The 20,467-nt window shown below is 43.8% G+C and overlaps 3 protein-coding genes across 3 annotated transcripts in view; 2 read left to right on the forward strand and 1 right to left on the reverse strand.

The window, feature by feature from the left end:
- sik2b (salt-inducible kinase 2b) overlaps positions 1-4,582 on the forward strand; it is a gene marked incomplete at its 5' end in the record, with an annotated part of 29,144 nt that extends 24,562 nt beyond the window's left edge. The window contains 3 exons of the mRNA XM_083695809.1: positions 86-199; positions 1,512-1,603; positions 1,841-4,582. Coding sequence (XP_083551935.1) covers positions 86-199; positions 1,512-1,603; positions 1,841-2,546 — 912 coding nt within the window. The 3' untranslated portion in view covers positions 2,547-4,582. The remainder of the gene's footprint in view (positions 1-85; positions 200-1,511; positions 1,604-1,840) is intronic.
- Positions 4,583-7,199: 2,617 nt separating this feature from the next.
- On the reverse strand, positions 7,200-17,618 carry ppp2r1bb (protein phosphatase 2, regulatory subunit A, beta b). Its single transcript, XM_083695589.1, has 15 exons — positions 17,504-17,618; positions 16,333-16,423; positions 16,057-16,157; positions 15,693-15,925; positions 15,362-15,509; positions 15,042-15,197; positions 14,772-14,886; positions 14,492-14,562; positions 13,283-13,417; positions 11,096-11,269; positions 10,881-10,941; positions 9,647-9,801; positions 9,152-9,294; positions 8,640-8,731; positions 7,200-8,455 (listed from the first exon to the last, which is right to left on the reverse strand). Exons 1-15 carry the CDS (start codon positions 17,579-17,581, stop codon positions 8,439-8,441), a joined length of 1,770 nt encoding a protein of 589 aa, XP_083551715.1. The 5' UTR covers positions 17,582-17,618; the 3' UTR covers positions 7,200-8,438.
- Positions 17,619-17,744: 126 nt separating this feature from the next.
- med29 (mediator complex subunit 29) lies at positions 17,745-19,750 on the forward strand (the record flags this gene model as incomplete). Its single annotated transcript, XM_083695189.1, has 4 exons — positions 17,745-17,903; positions 18,224-18,282; positions 18,406-18,490; positions 19,310-19,750. 4 exons carry the CDS (start codon positions 17,745-17,747, stop codon positions 19,535-19,537), a joined length of 531 nt encoding a protein of 176 aa, XP_083551315.1. The 3' UTR covers positions 19,538-19,750.
- Between the last annotated feature and the right edge of the window lie 717 nt (positions 19,751-20,467).

A 20,467-nucleotide genomic window follows, 5' to 3' on the forward strand; every position in this document is an offset into this window, starting at 1 on the left:
CCCTGGTACCCCGGGGGAGAGTGAATACAGCCTTTGTTGAAGTGCTACTGCTCATAGTAGTGTGTGTGTCTGTTGTATATTCCAGGGAGATGCATCCAGGCAGCAGGACAACCTAGCTTTATACCAGAGTGGAGCCCCACCCCCCCTACTGTCCCGGAGACAGAGTTTGGAGACACAGTACCTCACACACAGACTACAGGTGCTAATACTGTACACACACACATTTTGCACAAACAGGTGCTATTACACTCACACACATATTGATATACGTTATTTAAGCAATAAGGCACAAGAGGCTGTGCTTTATCGTTAATAAACTCACAGCTGAGGGGTGTTAGTCCTTTATTCACTATGAAGCACGGACTTGAGTGCCTTATTGCGTTTATACAAAACAAAATAGAGAATTGTGGTGTAGTGGATATAGGGGTCTAAATACTTTTGATAACTGATTACTTGGAATTATACATTTAGGTACTACTTCAAATAAATACTGTAATTACCTCAAGACACCACTAATAATTTGGATCAGAGATTCATAAATTAAACTCTGGGTTTGTTCTTTTTACAGAATAATTACTTCAACAGTCAGTCTCACATCAATAATCTGAAGGAAATTTCAAGTCTATGAAATATCTTAGTAAGTTCTTTAATTCATAGGGGAAAGTTCATAGAGCCAGCTTTTGTCAAAGCAAAACTTCTTCATAAAGATGGAATTGTATTACTACTCTAAGAAACACAATGAATTTGCAAAGATTAATAAAGACAACTTCAATCATAATTGTAATGGTTCGGAGAAACATTGCAATGACAATAGTTTCTAGGAGGGAGAAACTTACAGCAGCGTGCTCTTGCCAGCAGCATGTTTAAAATGTGTGCAGGTCCCAGCCGCAATCGTGATTGGGTGAGAGGAAGTCTTTAGGAATGACTGCAGTGAATACAGATAGTCCAGAAATAAATATATAATTTATTTACAATTTATAACATAGAAATGTGATGGGCTTTATAACTATGTCACAAGTATGTATTTTGTGATAAATTGTGGTGATTTCTGCCCTGCACTCAGAAATATTGTTCTCAAAGCGACCACTGTTTTCAAGGGTGTTTGTGCAGGGATATTACTGCAACATATAGTAAAAAGGTAAAACGCGTCATAGCTCTTACTTTATTAGGGAATAAAGCCATGACATGTCGGACAACGTCCGACACCATGTCGGACGCTGGCCAATCACAATGCTTGTTCTGATCAAACCACTGTATCATATAAAAGTTTAATTGATATACTTCATTTATCTTGACGCATGAATTACAGATATAAGTGCGCACAAGATAAAAAGAGACTGTAATAATGTATATGGCAATCAGTTGAGAACATCATTTGATGGGGTTTTTTCTGCAAATGTATTTGTTAAAGTTTATAGTAACATTGTGAACAATATAAACAAATACAACAAATGAGAGATATTGATTTGATTGCTGTTCTACATCCAGTCATGTTTCCTCTCTTCTTGCAGACGGCCAGTGTTCTGGCTACTAGCCCTGCTAGCTGTCAGCTCTTCTGTAAGGAGACGCCTCGCAGTCTGGAGCAACAGCTTCAGGAGCACAGGTGATATAATCATATATTTTTATGTTAGACCTTTGCTAAGATGCGGGATTTGCATTTTCACTGTTATTGTGTATGTATAGCTGTCTATTTATGTAAAGTATGCATGTTTTTGTCACCTTTTCCTATTCTACCGCTCTGGGCACTGGTTGGAGAGCATTTTCAATGTTTGTGTACTCACAAATGGCCACATAAACTTGAATCCTGAACCTTGAACTTAAAGTTCCTTTCTGTCCGTAGGCTGTACCAGAAGAGGATGTACCTTCAGAAGCAGTCCCAGGGCCTACAGCTGCAGGCCTACTTCAACCAGATGCAGATCGTGGAAGGTTCTGGCTCTTACCCCCCAGGCCAAGCTATGGGCCACCAGGACCCTGCAGCCCCTCTCGACATGCAGGGGGCCATGGCAGCAGCTGCAGTGCATCAACACCAGCCCCACCCCCAGCAGCAGCAGACCTCCTCCCAGTCTTCCCCTCTATACACACACCCCCAGACTTCCCCACAGCCCTCCCCCCCATACACACACCCCCAGATCCTCAGTCCCCTGATGGAGCCTAGTGCTGAGGGCCTGATCTATGACCTCTATGACCCTTACCTGGGCCACTACCCCCACCTCTTGCCTGGACTACTGCCTCCTGGTGGTCTGGTGGGTCAACTGCAGAACCAGCTCCCAGAGGGTCTCCGCTACAGCTACCCAGGATGTGAGCAGGCCCAGGGCCACCCTCCCTCTGCTGAGGCACTTTACCCAGAGCAGTATGAGTTCTCCTTTCCTCTGGACCCAGGTCAGCCCCCACCAGCCCCAACCCCTGGTCCACCCGGCCCAGGACAAGCCCCTGTAGCGGGGTACGTGGAGGGCCTGACCCTCCCCGACCTCCAGAACTCCTCTTTCCTGGACACTGAGATGATGGAGACTGTGGACTCTCAGCATGGCTTCGTACTGGTCAACTGAACCAGGAAGTCACAGAGGAAGCAGAAGGCAGTATTACCCATGAAGCCTACACAGCGTTAAGTCCTAGATTGAGTGGAGTTGGGCCAAGGTACAGGGAAGGAACACGTTTTTGTATCATTCATACTCTTTTAGTTGTGGTGAACCTTACGACCTTTCTACCAAAACCCTCCCTACCTCCCTCTCACTCCTGTTCCCACCAGTCCTGAGCGAGGAGACGGACGGTCTGGGGGCGGGGCCTGGCAAGCTGACTTGGCGTGGCCGTTGCCATGAGCATCACCATTGGCGTCTCGTCTGTGAAGTGATTGGCTTGACAAAACTATGCCCACCTGGCCACTGACTGCAGCTGCAGCATGGTGGAACTGCAGAGCTTGATGTACTGCAGCCTTTAGCACAGACGCTCCTTGTTGGACGTGCACAGTGTGACTGGCTAGCTAAAGCACAAACGGCAACAAATGCATTTTGTATTGAAGTAGGCCAAAAACCTGACTCTGAAAGCATTTGACATTAAACAATGAACAAGAGACGATATAATTAATTGTGCGCTAGATAAGTGCAGTGTTATTCAGTATATTTCTGTGGCAATATTGAAGCAATATTATTAATCCATGTTGGAGTGTGCGCCTGGGGAGGCGTAATCTTATTGGTTCCTGAGAGGCTCTGATTCGCATCCAAAACATCTGCGGGGAGTTGATGATGTAATCAGGAGATAATCCACCACCAGCCCACTGCAGAGGATCTGTAGACTGTGTGTGTGTCTGTGTGTGTGTGTCTGTGTGTGTGTGTCTGTGTGTGTGTGAGTGCGTGTGCGTGTGTGTGTTATTAAATCAGGTTGTTGTTTTCCAGTTTATCTCCAATGTTGAGCAGGTGTTGGTCTGTCTCCTGGTTGTATCCTTCCCTCCTGTGATGTATAACCTGTTGTTTTATTATGATTCTATGGTGAAAGAACCCTGAAGTACACACCTGCTGGGTTTCTGAAGGAATGTTCCTCTCATCTGAAGTATGCTGTGGAGTAAAGGCCAGAGGGTTGGTCACCCGACACTGGATACACTAGTTCACCACGACTCTAAGCTAACAGGCTGACTATGGAAGGAGAGGTTTCACAGCACTTAGGCTTCTACTAACAGTATGGTAAATTTACTTGTAGCCAGATCTCTGACTGACAAAACTCTACTTTTATTGAATAATCCGAGGGAGACAAAAGTGGTTGCGGTCAGGGCCTAGAGACCAGATACTAGACTATAGGACCGTGTGTGGTTATGGTCAGAGACTACAGGACCCATGTGTGGTTATGGTCAGAGACTACAGGACCCATGTGTGGAAGTAGAATTACTGGAGCACTTTTACAAGGAGAAAATGAAATGTAGCGTGGGGGGGGGGGGACTAGTTTCAGCCTGGTCTACTGGTTCCTGGTAGACCAAACCTGAGGGACGCACCTCTCTCATCCCCTGTAATAACGGACAGAAACAAACGTTCTTTCAAAGAAAGACCAGCGAGAGCAACACTTTACTGGCTGTTTATTGTGCTTTGTACAAATTAGAGGTTTAGAGGCTCATGAGTGCTGTCAAGCTGCAGCGAGTATTGTGTTGAGCGTGGTAGTGATCAGTGTGCCTTTTATTTTTCCTCTAAATTAAGATGTTTGAATTATTTGCATTATCATTTCTGGTTCTTGTTTTTGGTATTATCTCTTCGGAGAAGACTAGACCCAGGTGTTACTACGGTACAAAAACCAAAGTCCCTCAGAAGCTTCCTTGGCAACCCTCATCATGTGGTGTGAGTTAGGAGCTTCTTGGTTTGCTAGCTTCTCGACAGTGCTTTTCTTGGTCAATCAGTATATGCCATTTAAAAGTATTATAGCAATATTTCTGAGTACTAGTTGAAGATGAAGTAAATATGAAGATTCTAGTGGATGTGTTTCCAGTATCATGATAACTGCACCTCCCGCTGATAAATCACCAGTCTATAGAGATCCAGTTTTATATTCTCCCTTCGTTGATGTTGACCACACATAAGCTAACTTGCTGTTGAGATTAAAAAAAAAAGGATTTATTGAACAAATGTTTGTGTGTTTCTTGGTCTATTATGTGTTTATACACCACACTACACTGTTTGCACATCAATAAATATATCTTAAAGTGTTGCCAAGTTGTGTCAGCTAGAGATGTGGTTCTATCCCATACATAGGCATACAACAGGATAATGGTAGCAGTGTAGCCTGTTCTGATAATGGGACCAGTGAAGGCTGTGTAGGCGGAGGACTAATGAACTGGAAGAGTGAATCATACATAGAGCTTCATAAAAACAGTTGAGTCATACCGTAGCCTACATTATCCTGACATCATTTCAAGGAACTCATCCCAGGTCTCTTCCAGGTCATCCATTATCAGCTATTATTAGACCCGATTACTGACATTTACAGGGTGTGTGATTGTAACACTGGTAAATAAATGGTTACGTAGAAGCATTTTGAGATTACACATTTGTTCAGGTTTCATTTGCTCCATTCCCTTTAGTCAACCCTGATTATTTGAGCACAAACAGACGCTGTTTTAATGGTTCTAGGGTTAGTGGTCTCTAGAGTTAGTATGTAATGTCCATCCCAACAAGCATGACATTCTTCATAAGACCATGGCTGTGGTCCGATTATCTACCCTTCTACCCACAGTGTGCACGCCTCCCAATCAATTGGTGTTCACGTGGGTTAGAGGGAGTTTCCACATTTTTTTTTTGAAAAAAGTCATATATCAATCCAATACTTTTAAATCCATGAGGGGGAGTGAACAAGTACACACTTTGGGGGAGAAGGGTAGAGAATCCAACCACAACCAGAGGTGGCTGTACAGTAAAGGGAGCATCTCAAGGTCAGGCTGGCTGAAGTGTAACGTCTCTCCAGATTCCCACAGGACCACAACCACAGACTTGTACTACATAACATCTCCCTTGTCAGCTGTGTCTTAGTTGCTAACTGACCTGTTGTCAACACAAACATGGTACACAAGCCCAGCCATGTCTCTCTTCACATTATTGTTGGATGTTCAGTCACTGCTGCTGTCTATCAGCTGACGCTCTCAGACAGACACATGACCTGAGGCGTTTCTCAGTTTTTCCAATAGGGAATAAAACTAATAAAACATTACAGTCATCATTTACATTTCGCCTTAAATCTAAAAGCCTTAAAGTAAGTGTGTGTGTGTGTGTGTGTGTGTGTGTGTGTGTGTGTGTGTGTGTGTGTGTGTGTGTGTGTGTGTGTGTGTGTGTGTGTGTGTGTGTGTGTGTGTGTGTGTGTGTGTGTGTGTGTGTGTGTGTGTGTGTGTGTGTGTGTGTGTGTGAGAGAGAGAGAGAGAGAGAGAGAGAGAGAGAGAGAGAGAGAGAGAGAGAGAGAGAGATAGAGATAGATAGATAGATATAAGTGGCCCTCCGGCACTTTGTTAGTGTTTTTTCATGTTGAGAGGAAGCAACCTCAGGGTATGCCTCCTGCTGGGATAAGTCCTGTCTGGAGTGGCATGAGAGACAGCTCCACTCCCTTCAAAGTGCTGCTGCATGAGCTTTGCTGCAATTGGACTATCACATTCCTCCCAACGCAGCCACTGGACTTTGACCCTGTCCAGAAACCGCCCCTAGCCCCTACTCCCTAGGCACCTTGCCTGAGTCCTGTCTTTGTATACCACTTTGGCTGTAGTGTCCTGAGAGACGGCTGTCATGCTTTTAAAGTTATTTGGGGTGTTGGCTGTGCAACTGCTTGAAATAATACATCCATTATTAAAAGCACATAAATTAGGCTATGAATACTTGAATCAGTAGTGATCTCAATCAAATACATCTCATATGGCTAGTTTCCTGGACACAGCTTAAAACTAATCCTAGACAACATACTGTCCATTAAAAGAGTGAGGACTAGGCTTAATCTGTGTCTAGGAAACCACCCCATAAAGTCCAAATGTAGTTGTTGGACTATGGCAATGGCCATTACTGTTTGGTATTTTAGGTGGTGGACTATGGAATATCTGATGTGTTGTTAATACAGTATAGTACATACAGTACAGCCTCCTTCTGCTGCTGCTGATCATACTTCATTCCAGCTGTTCTTCTACAGTCAGAATCTATTCATCACTCTCTGCTAAATATAGTAAATCTGAACAAATTAATTCCTTACACTGTAAAGTGCAGATTCAAATATGTGCCTTGAAATGTAGCCTTCTTCTAACATTCATAACATTCTTCTAATAACATTAACTCAGTGAACTACATAGAATATGCTATTCTGAGTGTTTCCAGCTATAGTAGGCTAGTTTATTGTGCTTTGACACCATGTAAAATAAGAACAGACAGTAGTGAGATCTAAATTAAAGCTCATACTGAACTACTGGACCTCTACAATATCCTGTTGAGTTTACACACCCACACACACTACAGCTAATACTCCAACCAACTGTAGCATGTTCTGCACTTGCACACCCAAAGGTGCAACTCTTCTTAGTATTCTCTCTACATTCTTCATTTTCTCTGAGGTATTCACCATTAAAAGATCAGGGTAACTCAGCAAGCAGCATTATATTACTGAAAATAGTCGTGTCAGTTAAGATAGATTACATGAATAGATTTAAAACCAACTGTCATACTGCTCTAATGCCAAACAAATGAGCAGACAGACTGGTCCCAAGTCTTTGTGTTACTTTATTTAGTTCCAGATACAGAATAGCATCCCAGTGAAGAGAATTCAAGGAAATCCAAAAGCAGTCTGCATGATGTGGGACAATTAACAAATCAGATTTATTTAAGAGACCAGTAAAAGGAAGAGGAGTGGGAGCTCAGGAAAAAGATACATACATGACAGCACAGAAACATCAGCTACCATCACCCCACCATAACAAAACATTATGCTGCCTTTTACACCTCCTCCCATCCCTCTATGGTAACTGCTGTGGTCAGGCCCAGGAGTAACGCTGTGTCTTGGAACATAGAAAACGCTCTACAGAAAACCAGGACAGGTGAGGGTTAACTTTACCAAAGCCTACTAAAAATAACAAAGCCATTGCCTGTCAAAGTGATTGGCACAAAGATTAAGATCAATATGGACAAAAGATTACACCCCCCCCCCGTTCCCCTCCGCATCAAACAACACAATGACAGGAACAGAAATCAAAGCGCCCATAATAAACTGAACATAAGAAAACAAATTATGACAAACCAATTATGAGTAACAGTTCACAGTGGTCCCTAGTACTGTGTCTGAACACAGGGTAATTTAATTGACCAAATCAAAATGAGGTGAACACAGATAGTCACCTGTACAGGAGGGGTTGTGTGTGCGTGTACAGTATGTTCTGTAAACACTGTTTGCAGTTCTTCACTAGCATCTCACAGTCTGCTGTAAAAGTATGCGTCTATCCTAGCCACTGGTCAGGACTGGTTACTAACACGTAGCTAAGACCATGATAATGGTCCTGTCCACAAACAACCTCCACCCCTTAAACACTTGTGTAGATCTGAAAGGACTTCAGAGGTATAAGCAAGGTGCCTAGGGAGTATGGGCTAGGGGGTTGTTTGTGACCAGGTCCTGAGTACAATGGCTACGTAGGGAGGAATGTGGGGTCCAATCAGAGATGCTAAAGCAGCAGCACTAAACAGCATGCAAGACTTGGAGCGGAGCAAGTTCTACTGATGTCGCAAAGCATCCATGTACAGCAGGGGAGAGAAGAGAAGCCTGGGCTACGCTGGGACAGTTAACGACCATTGACGGTACAAAAAAAAAAAAAAAAAAAGAGAAGGTTGTTAATAGCTCCATTAATTCCCTATACAGAACCAGTAGCTTCAGAACATCAATAAATATATCTTAAAGTGTTGCCAAGTTGTGTTGTTGTCTTGGTGGTTGTCAGGGTAACCATTGTGGGGAGTTTACGCCAGGGCCAGAACTGTAGAGAAGGAAACACAGAAGGTTGACAATAGCTCAATCGATTGATAATGCTCACGTCAGCTCAGATGACACGACATTGTGATATGATGGTAAACAAAACTCTGATATAATACCATACAATATGTTACTATATGCTACAATTAAATGATACAGGTGGCTTCAGGTGGAGGAGGACTACATACCACTTATAGCCTCCTGGGCAAAGTACTTGACATCCATGTCTGTGTCTGTGGCCAGTTTCTCCAGCACTGGTTTCACCTCTGTCTGCAGGGCACTGATGACAAACAAACAGTTATCAGTGTGTGACCATTCCTCATTCCATGCATCACTGCATCATATTTTACACATTCTGCCTCCACCAGCCTCTCCTGACACCCACCCCCCCAGCTTCCCACAGTGCACATACATAGCCAGTTCAGTTGCTCAGTGTACATACACAGCTAATCCAGTTTTTCACTGAGTGCATACTAGTTAATCTAGTTTCTCACACAGCTATTTTCCCACACTCCTGCATGCCATAATGGATTATGAGAGTGAAGCATGCATTAGCCATGGAGAGCAGTGTACTAATGTGTCTGGCTGGGTCAGACTATACGAGTGAGGGCTTTTGCTGAATCCCATAAGCATGTTGTTGTTGGTGTGTGCTTGTCAAGGTGGTTAAATGATGCATTTATTTGTCTAACTGAGAACATACTTGCTGTCCAAGACCGGTCCAATCTTCTGGAGGGACTTGGCCACGTTGAAGCGCACGTTGGCCACCTGGTCGTTTGACATCTTCAGGACAACGGGGAGCATCTGCTTGGTGGTGATGTCCTGACCACACGCCTCTGACAGGGCCTGAAGAGGGACACCAGAGAAACAGTTAATAATCAGGTTATGATACATTATATAATACTCCCCCAGAGAGGGCATGATGTGGTCAGAAATACAATAACACATAGTAAGCAGGCTGAACAACTAGCAGACACTTTGTGAAACACAATCATGCCATTTATTATGTTGACAACTTTTTCTATAAATTACATCATTTTATGAAAAGCATCTCCCTATTTAGCTTTCCACGAAAAACGATTTGATCAGCAACGCCTGAAATGTGATCCAATAAAGTTAGTAAAATTGAGAAGAGACGCTCAATATAAAATCAGCAAGTTATTCTAGACATGTCCAGGGTGGCAGCAGGACGACTCACGTTGATGCAGAAGAGCGTGGTCATCCTGTGCAGGTAGTTGGGGTCATTGGCCATGCCCAGCACCTTGGGCACGATGGTGTTCTGAGCCCACTCTGCCCCAAACTTCTCCACCAGCTTCATCAGGTTACAGGTGGCAGCCTCACGGATGGCATACACTGGCAACAGCAAACAAATACACTTTCATATTGATTTTTACATCAACAAATGCACTCTTCAAATAAACGGGAGCTGTTGTGCCCAAATAGAAAATCTCTTCAATGAGAATCAAGTCTTGTATTAATCTGATACCATGACCTTGGGTTAGTAAAAGCAATGTTTTGTGGAATATTTCTATTTCTGTCATCCTGAATAGAAGGCTGGTGATAGCTAAGCTGATTTTATAGAGCACAGCCGTGACAATAACATCGGAAACCAGAGACACTCTGATCTCATTCAAAACAATAGCTGATCGCTGTAGCTGTATGGCCTGGTGGATACATGGTCATTCGCTGGTCTAAAGTCTTAACCTGCTGCTTCATCAATCAGGGCAAACAGTGTACAGCCAAGAGCAGGGATTGTTCCTGCAAATGTGGACTAATGAGAGAAAGAGTGAGCGTGTGTGTGTGTGTGTCACCCCCCGACCTCTGTAGTCCTGTCGGCTCACTGCAGGACTTATGTAAGGAGAGCACAGCCCCAGCACAGACACACAGGAACATTCCAATGATGTAACCCAGCTAGCCCTTTGTCCTAAAACACGCACTGTGTTCTGTGTGTGTGTGTGTGTGTGTGAGAGAGACAATGCTCTAGGTTGTTGTAATATGGTGTGTGTGTGTGTGTGTGTGTGTGTGTGTGAGCGCGTGAACAGCCTTCCGTTAGCCCAGATCTGTTATCATCACTGTGGGCCAGTAGCCAACACATGCCTAAACCTGCCTAAACTCCTGGCTAACCCCTCCAGCTCTGCTAAGGGAGAGCAGAATTGAAGGGGGGAGAGAGAGAGGCCCCTCTCATTCTCGCTTCTCATCCCCCTGTCATTGGCACAGCTACCACAGCCATGAGGCTGAGAGCTGCAGACCCACACGTCCGTCTTCCTCCCTCTCTCTACCTCCTTCCCTCCCACTGCCACAGCGGACATTAGGGGAGAGGGACAGGCTAGAGCAGCACGAAAGCATATTGACTTGTCCAACTGACTGACCAGCTCATTATGTGAAGCACTGACAGATGCCCATAGAAGAGCTGGGTGGACCAGTTGTCTTACCGTGGTCGATGAGCCAGGCCATACACAGGGTGTTCAGCTTCTCATCAAAGAACTCCACTCCCTGTGGAGACACATGGAGCTCACTTGCAACTCGATCTCAACTATTAACACTGAACATACAGGTGTCACAGACATGGGCAATACAACTGGTCAACAGGACTCCAAAACGCCACTAAGAAGGATGTATTTATGTGTGTATTGGGGTATAGACTGACCAGCTGTCCTGCCAACAGGGGCATGTACTCTATGATGGCGAGGCGGACCCTCCACTTGGCATCCTCTGCCAGCTCTACGATGGCGGGCAGCAGAGACTGGGATAGCTGGCGGATGCCAATCACCTCGTTGACACAGTCCAGGTTGGAGATGATGTTCAGACGCACCTCTGGGCACTGAGGAGAGGACCGGAGAAAACAAGAGCGAGAACAGGGCAGTGTTTAGAGGGGCACAAAGTAGAACAACAACAGAGGGGCACAAAGTAGAACAGCAACTGACAATAAGCATAGTTTTTCTCTCCCTTGGTCTGTTTTTTTCACCCCGATTCTAAAGAGCCCATGTTCAGTAGCCAGACACTCCACATCCATCTGGTTAACTAAATAGGACTGGACAGAGTTCCAACAGCTAGCTAGGGAGAATACACAACCAGGACATTCAATATATAGTCAAAAGGTGTCTTGGAGTACTCCGATATCATAATAATCTCAATAATGATATCAAAGATACAAGATTGTAATTTCACAGCTCAAAGATTTGTCAGCTTTGATTGTAATCATCCCAGACAAACCCTGCACTAGACTGAGTTGTGGCTGTAAGGTAAAATAGGACATCTTTAAATAGGAACAGACAGACACACAACAGACCAACTGACAGGCTACAGTCTACCGGAGCAGCTGTGCACCTTTGTTTTCAAGGTAAAACAATCAAACCTTTTTACTAACAGGGCATAAAATGTAGTTTTTGGTCTACCAGCCAAGGTGTCTGGTAGATGAGAACATTCCCCAGCCACTCAGAATTTTTACCAGCCACATTTAAAAACACATTAGCATGACTTAACACATTGAAAATTACTCCCTGCACAGAACGAACCTCCTGTAGGCTTTAAGTTTCACGTCTATCCCTGTCAGAATACCACTAAATATGTTGATGTCGCGTGTACTTGAATTTTACTGTTACGCTTTATTTTAGGTTGTAACCAGAGGCGTTGTAACAAAGAAAGCTCATAGACTCTGGGGTTTGTTTGAAAGTCAGGAGAAGTGCGAGTGCGCAGTAGTTACAGTCAGCTGGAGGAGGCAGGAGTGTCAAATGTTGAATCAATGGTGACCATAATTGCGGATCGCACCACTTTTGTTTTTAAATTGAAGCATAACATTTGTCTTTGTTGGCTACCCGCCAAAGTGGCAGGTAAGATTGACAGATTTACCTGCCAATGCCAAAATCTACCCGCATTTGGTTGGTGTTTATTTTTTGCCCTGTTTACTACACTGCCAGATATGTTCATGTATTCAGCAAACACAAACACGCTTCATCTTTATCTACAGACATACCAGTAGGACTGGGCAACGTCAACATTATCTTATTGATGATATTACTCTAGAAAATATCATGACATACTATATCGTTCTTTGCTGAGTAAGGAAATATGACTGAACTGCAGAGTGTACGGCTGGTGTTGTCAATAGTCTGGTTAAACAAATATGTTGTTTTCACTGCTAAAAAAAGTAGGACACCACACTTGTAGTTATGCACATATTTGATGGTAAGCATTCTTACAGACTTGTCTGCAAGAGAACAATATCATGAATAACTGCCCAACCTTCAATAGCAGAGCAGACTATTTACTATCTACGACAGTGAAGGACCTTCACTAAAATCCCTCTGAACCAAGACCTGACTAGTACAAACACACCAGAGGAGAAGCCACAGCTGTCAGCCAAGATGGCACCAGTCACCCATGTTAAAAACCGCTAGCTTTCCAGCCAACTTTGCCCTTTTGCTCCCAAACATGGGCAGTAGGGAAAATGGTGTCAGACATATAAATAATTGAGCTTTTCAATTGTTGTAATCATATAAATTAAATATGTATATCATTTTTTATTTTATTTTTTTATACCATATACTCCCAGAACATTTTAGGATGGTATAAAGGTGATTGTACTACCAGATGTGGGGTTGAGCGGTATCAATGTTAAAACCAGGTTATCAGCAATAGTCTGTTTATGAGGACAATCTGATCTGCCAGGTCAGGCAAGAACAGACAGCATATCCTGTAGCCCAGAGTTGGCAGGGTTCCAGCTCCCCCAAGGTTTTTCCTACATACAAACATACACCAGCCATTGACAGTCCACCTTTACTTGGTCTATGAGCTGGACCAGGAAGAGAGGGAGAAGGCAGGCCAGGTAGGTTACCTCGTCTTTGAGCTGGGCCAGGAACAGAGGCAGGAGATGTTCCACGGTGTTGTCCTTCCCCAGGATGGTGGACAGGCCCATGATGACTGAGGCCAGGGCTGACTTCACATGCTGGTTTGTGTCAGACACCAGCTCCTGGAAGGAGGGACAGAGGGGGAAGGAGTTGTCAGACTACACCCATCATCAAAATCATATTTATGCTCTTTCAGTACCCCTGGGGGCAAAGCTGTTATATTTGGAACTGATAATGGAGATCCAAATAAACATCAGTGTGGACAACATTGGCAGAGGACAGAAAGAGCAAATCATTTGTTCAAACCAGGGGGCGTTTCAGACGTGATGCAATAGTTGCTGCAGAAATGTTTACTCTCAGGGGAAAAGGGGTATTGAGGACCAATTTGAGAGAGTGTTTCATTTGAGAAACAGACATTTCAGGTCATGTGTCAGCAAGCTGCCTGTACAGCCTTTCTGTGGTTGGCACATCCAGCAGAAACAAGGTCTGTGATGACATTAATCAGATCTGTTTACACAAGCAGATGCTCTGCACTGCTCATAAACAATGCCATGGTGTTTAGAGGAAGATGACAACACAACAGTGCCCTCTGCTGACTAAAGGCTTTAGGGAGCTGCAACACTGACATCATTACAGGCTACAGCTCAGTAATCTGACAGTGGCCTCATCGCTTTCATATGCACTGAGCAGAAATAACCGAAGGCATACACCATGTTGCTTTCACTCAGCCTGAGTTTTCAGATCAGTGCAGATGAAGGACAGGAGATGAGAGGAAGCCACTTTAGATTATTGGGGTGCAGCCATGGGCTCTACCTACAATGTACACATTCATGGCTATGACAGGTTGTGGAAATGCATTTACAGGGCTATGGCAACCAACAGGTTAGTCCCAGTGAACAGGCTGAGAGGAGAGTCCACCAGGGTCTATAAGGGTCTATAAATACAGTTGAAACATTAGCCTCTCCCAACAGAGAATCTGTTCAACTCGAGTGTGTCAGGACTTTACAAAAACACATGACTGGACGCCTCTAGCCAGAGAGATCTAAAAAGATGAAAAAAGCAGTTTCTCTCTTTATGACTCATGGATGTCTGAAGTTAGTTCCATCCAATGAGAAACTGAAATGTCAAAGATAAAAACCTTTACACAATATTTAGCCAACAGACTTATTTTTCTAAAGGACAAGAGTGAGTTGTACCTTGACACAAGGCAGAATGTGAGTCATGATGATGGTCTCTCTACTGTCCTCTGGTAGATTCTCACAGAACTCTGGGGGGCAGAAACAAGTTTGGGTTAGTTTACACTGCAATGCTGTCTGGAGGTTAGAGGACTCATTGTAGCAGGGCATCTAGCGCAATAGTCAGTACTTTACATTCCTGTCTATGATTTTACCTTTCTGTTTTTGTTAGTTTCCTTTATTTTCTTCCTGCAGCTACGCCATCTAATTTCATCATCTATTGTACTGTAGCTAGACTCACCCTTGACTTTGTTAGCAGCAGCAGCCCTAACCTCTGCCTCACAGTCCTTCAGAAGGTTCTGGAAGGCTGGCACCAGGTCGTTCTTGGTGATCTCTGGACCAACTGCTTTCTGGAGCTGTAACATTACAGTAACACAGCAATTAACATACAAACTGTTTGCAATGCAAGCGTGCAAGGGAGGGTTGTTACAGTTAGTGCACAAAGCTCTGTTTGTTCAAATGTTCATTAAAGCAGCAAATATTCTGTATGTAGTAGGTATATCCTCCTAACCTCAGAGAACTTGTCTGCCACCATGTAGCGGACCCTCCAGGACTTGTCCTCTGCCGCCTGGCGAAGGGTAGGCATCACCAGGGTCTCCAGGTCTTCCTGGGGCAGCAGGGTGGCGATGCTCACACACGCCTCCACCGCTAGCAGGCGGACAGAGTCCTAACAGAGAGGGCCATTGGGATTAGCTTAATTCAATTGAATATCCATTAAATTACATCTCATGTAATTTCTCTTAACAATAATCCATTAACAGTTGGCTGGAGTAATTCCAGTAACTTCCCAGTCCAGTGTCACACTCGCATCGTGTCATGTTAACTAATTACCTGCTCATCTGAGGCCAATGCAGTGAAGAGGGAGATGATGTCACTCTTGACGTAGTCCAGCTCCAGAACCTTGGCGAACTCGCCCAGCTTGGAGGCAGCCGCGCGGCGCACCATGGGAGTATCGTCTGAACACAGTGTACGGAAGTGTCTAAAGAAAGAAGAACAACAACTCACTAATGTCAGAAAAGAACTTTCAATGTTTTCTCCTGTTTGCTCCCACTGAACATGACCATGGTAATGTGTGTGAGGCTAGTCTGTGCATTACTGTGTCGGTGACTTGTGTGTGTGAGAGAGAGAGGAGGTAGCAATGTATGGTCTCTGCTGTACTCACTGGCGGATCTCGGCCTTGACGGTGCTGGAGACACGGGGATAGCAGACAGAGAACAAGCCACAGGCAGAGGTACGGGAGGTGAACCAGTCTCCACTGGCCAGGCGCTTCACTAGGGGCTCGAAGTGAACCTCCAGGTCCACAGGGGAGTGCTCCTGGGAAATCTTACGCAGAGACTCCACAGCCTTGTCTCTCACCACTGTCTCCTCTACAGTGGCCAGGCTCTCCAGAGGAGGCTGTGGAAACATGGATAGGTAGATAAAAAAATATGGGTGGTTGTGTGTGGATCCCCAGCAGACAGTGGACATACTCAGGCCCTCTCCCACTAGCAGGGTCACTGTGTGTGTGTGTGTGTGTGTAGACTCACCAGCAGGCAGTGGACGTACTCAGGCCCTCCCACCAGCATAGTGAAGTTCCCCAGCTGCTCAGCCAGGGCAAGCAGCACCTCATCCTCATCATAGATGGTGTCTACAGAAGGGAGATACATGGTCAGACATCACATACATGCCTTGCCACTGCCATTGTAAATGCTGGATTGCATTTTTTCAGGAATGTAACGACAGAATTGCTGTGTCATAAGTCAGGTCTCATGACTATGGATGTTTCTAGCATCTATAAAAGGTGCATGACAGTTGGTAGGTACCTGTGAGGAAGGGGAGGAGCTCTGTGCGGGTCCGCTCCACCCCCAGAGCCAGGGCAATGGTGGACAGCTTCTTGATGCTATTCAGTCGCAGCTGAGAAAACAGTAACAGGTTTCTAAGGACACAAATATATTCTGTGCCATTTAAAAAGGGCTAATAGAGCCCTATAGAAGCCTAGATACAACTTTGATAATGAACATCGTTGATAGAAGTATCAAATACATGCCAAAAACCCTTCTCCCTCAAGATTCTTTGAGAATATTTTCAGAACAATCTATGACGAAATCGACATTTTGGGGCCAAATTCACATGGAATGTCCACTTTCCAGAAGATGTTCAGAAAGACAATATGTATATATAGAGAGAGAGAGCAAACAAGCTTGTGACGCTTCCTGCTCATGTTTTAACTACAACTTGCTTCTCTGGAATCATTACACTGCATTTATCGCACAATTTAAAGGCGTAGATGACCATATTTGTTCATAATGACAGATAGCTCGCTAGCTACACGACCAACATACATATTGCTAAACTGTTGAAGCAAAGTATATAGTTTCTATAGTATTAGGCAACACAAACGCATACATGGGCTGAGGTACAGAGTGATGCACTGACATAACGTGGGTAGGTCTAGGTAGCAACCCAGCCCGGAAAGCTACCTGTCAAAGCATCCTACAACAAGCTAGCTAACTGAAATCGTAGTGAGTGGCATTTCAGATTTTTGCCATTACAAAATGAGAGCTGAGTGTAGTTAAAATGTTTTCTGCCCATAAATAAACAGCTAGCTCACGGCGTTAGCTAAATACACTCATCCATCATTCCAAGCTTTACTAGCAAGCTACTTGCTAGCTAGCTACCTACCTAACCCATTGACCTGGTTAGCTTGCGCTTCTACCGTTTTAATCCCCAAAACGCGACTGATACCCCGCCGACTAGCTAGCTAATATAGATAATAATATTTCGTTGCAAGATCACACCACTAGCGTACGTTAGCTATCGAGGTACGGTGGCATATTTTGTCATGACAGCCAACTTTAGCTACAACAAGGCTGGGTCCGCCCGCTGAAAGGCCGAGGTCTAGGGGTATCACACCAAGCATGTTCAAATAAATGAAACAAAAACAAGATAATATCCCATATAAAAATCTGTCATAAATGGGCCATCAGCAATTACCTGAACATCCTCATTCCGAAGCTCATCAATGAGAACGGCGATCGGGTACAGAGAATCGTCTCCATCAGCTCCTGCCATTTTGGATAATGTTGCAGTTACCGAATGGCGCTTCACTATACGGGGTTTCTGCTACAAAGAACAACCACCAGGGGCCTTCTTTACCGACTTTTATTGTAGATTGCGCGAGACTACAACACCCGGTAGTTGAGGATGTTCTCGCTAGATTTGCAATACGACCAAAATGGCAGCACAGCAACAACCCGGTGGACCGATAATGCCCCAACAAGCTGGAATGCAGCAAGCGGCTACGCTTCAACAGCAGCAACTGACTCAACAGCAAGATTTTGACCCCGTCCACCGATTCAAAATGCTTATTCCACAACTGAAAAAGAGTCTTCAGGTATACATGTTTGTTCGTGATCTTGAGCTGACCAGCGGCACGGAGACCTTACTAACACCATAGCCCTTAGGTTCTCTGCTGACACTCACAAATATCAGAGAATGTTTTTTTTTTGCTTATAGAAGATGCATTGTTTCAAAAGAGATCTGCAAAGTCAGGTGCATACACACATATCATATATACACACATCACATAATTAATCACCAAGGCAACTGGAAACCACACATTCTAGTTCTAGCTTTACCACAAAATCAATGCCTCTTATAAGGGAAGTAAATATGCCATCTCATCTCAGCAATTTAACATTCTACACTTTACAGAATCTCATGAAGATTGCCTCCTTGAATTTGGGACATAATACATCAATTGACAATGGCATGTAAGTATGGTGTTTATAAACTACACACTAAGATTCTTTCATTAGTAGGGCAACTAATTAAATAACTTCAATTAATAGACCAATTTTAACTTCTGTCTTTTACGCATTGTGTTTGTGTTTCAGTAAGAGCAGTGATGGCACCGTGCAACGCTTTGACAAGAGTCTGGAGGAGTTCTATGCTCTGTGTGATCAACTGGAACTCTGCCTGGTGAGAGACACATACACACTCACACACACGTTACGTCCCTGAAAGGGGAAATATGTACGAATGAATGAAACACAAGACACAAAGCGTCTTCGATCACTCATAAAGGGTAATGACATGAATCAAGTATCACAAGTATCAACATCAGTATATATATATATATATATCTAGTCACATTTACAATTACAATAGAGGAGTTTTTAAACATTCTAATTTTTAGCCCATAAAAAACAACAAAGCTATTCTTATTCATACAATGGCACATTTTACCGTAACCCTCTATGAACTCATAAAAAATAACAAAAGTCTATAAAAATGGCAGTTCGATGTTAATTATAAACCATCTTATTCTCTAAATCCTTTCCTTACATCAATTTTGTCTTTTTACATTGTATTCCCCCTGCGAGCGTATTCGCTTACCCACACACATTTTACGTGCGTGCCATTTATCTTTCTGTTACCAACACAATCCCTTTCACATGCTACCCACAACCCTCTTACGAATGAAAATCATGCAAAGCTATTGCAATATTTTATTTTGAATCAACATTATCTATAATACTCCAATCTACCTCTATTAGTTTAAATCAATGTCTCTGCCACACACACACACACACACACACAACCTGCAAGTACATTATTTGTTTATTCAGGAGTTGTTTGTGGTTGAAGCTCTAGAAAGAAAGTCCTACAATTCAATAGTTCATTCCACATCAGGCCATTTGTTGGTGTGGCGTATGGCAGGTAGTGGTTTTGTGAGTGGATCAGGAGGCCAGCCAGTCTTCACTTCACTGTTGTCTATCCCTCTTTCTCCCCCTCCAGCGTCTTGCCTACGAGTGCCTCTCTCAGAGCATTGACAGCGCCAAACACTCTCCTAACCTGGTCCCCACAGCCACCAAGCCAGACACGGTGCAGACAGAGTCTCTGTCCTATGCCCAGTACCTCAGCATGATCAAGTCCCAGATCTCCTGTGCCAAGGACATCCACAACGCGCTGCTGGAGTGCTCCAAGAAGATCGCTGGGAAGGGACAGCCACAAGGAATCCTCTAGTCACGGACACTCACTGGCAGGCTTTTATACACCGCAATGGTTAATGTTTTTCTGGAGTTTACTTGTACTGTACCTTTTTTGTAATTATTCATAATGTGTAAATATTCCTTTGTCATAATGTATAATGTCATAATCTTGTCAAACTGCATCAATTTCAAACTACAACTATATGACAAATTCAATGGTGGTTCTATTAAAACTTTTTTTACTGGTTTCATATAACTTTATTGCTGATTTAGCATACATGTGTCATGTTGTGATTTGGTTTGTGAATAGCAGGTGATTAGAGGGGACAGTAGACAGTTGGAGCCAGAGGTGGCTCCAGAGTTTGCGTAACTAGCAATCTGTATTTAGTTCTGTTTTTCATTGCGTGTCATAACTGAAAGAACTGGATGCAGTTGAATAGGTATGGCAAGATGTCAGAAGTTCCACCTTGCCAATCAGAGGGCAAAGTGAAGCATACCTATTCAACCCTTTCAGATCGACATAAGTGTCTATGCCGAGGTGTTTGTTTCTGGACAGGGCTTTAAACAGCCTTTTCATGTGAACTGATCAGGGAAAATATCCAGTAACCATCCATCATAATGTCTTCCACTTATTATGCCAATAGAGGATAGAAAGCAACTTTAGACTACTGACACACTAATAAACCATAAGCCCAAACACTCCAGTGGCTGTCTTCGCTCATTCCTGTGTCCCAGTGGAGCTCCCTTGGACAGAGGGCTCATCTTCCTTGTTACATAAACACTCTAGAGTTATGCCACTCTGTCGTGAAACTGGAGATACCCTCACACAGACCCTCCTCAGCTATAACTTCAGATGCTTGAGAAGCCTGCATATAGGGCATTGGTAGGGTTAAACATAGACAAAGATACAGGGGTTAATTATATCAGTGGTTCATTAATGCATTTCCACTTAAACCAGAGATAT

This window comes from Argentina silus (genome assembly GCF_951799395.1).
Source record: "Argentina silus genome assembly, chromosome: X".
Classification (NCBI taxonomy): Eukaryota; Metazoa; Chordata; class Actinopteri; order Argentiniformes; family Argentinidae; genus Argentina; species Argentina silus.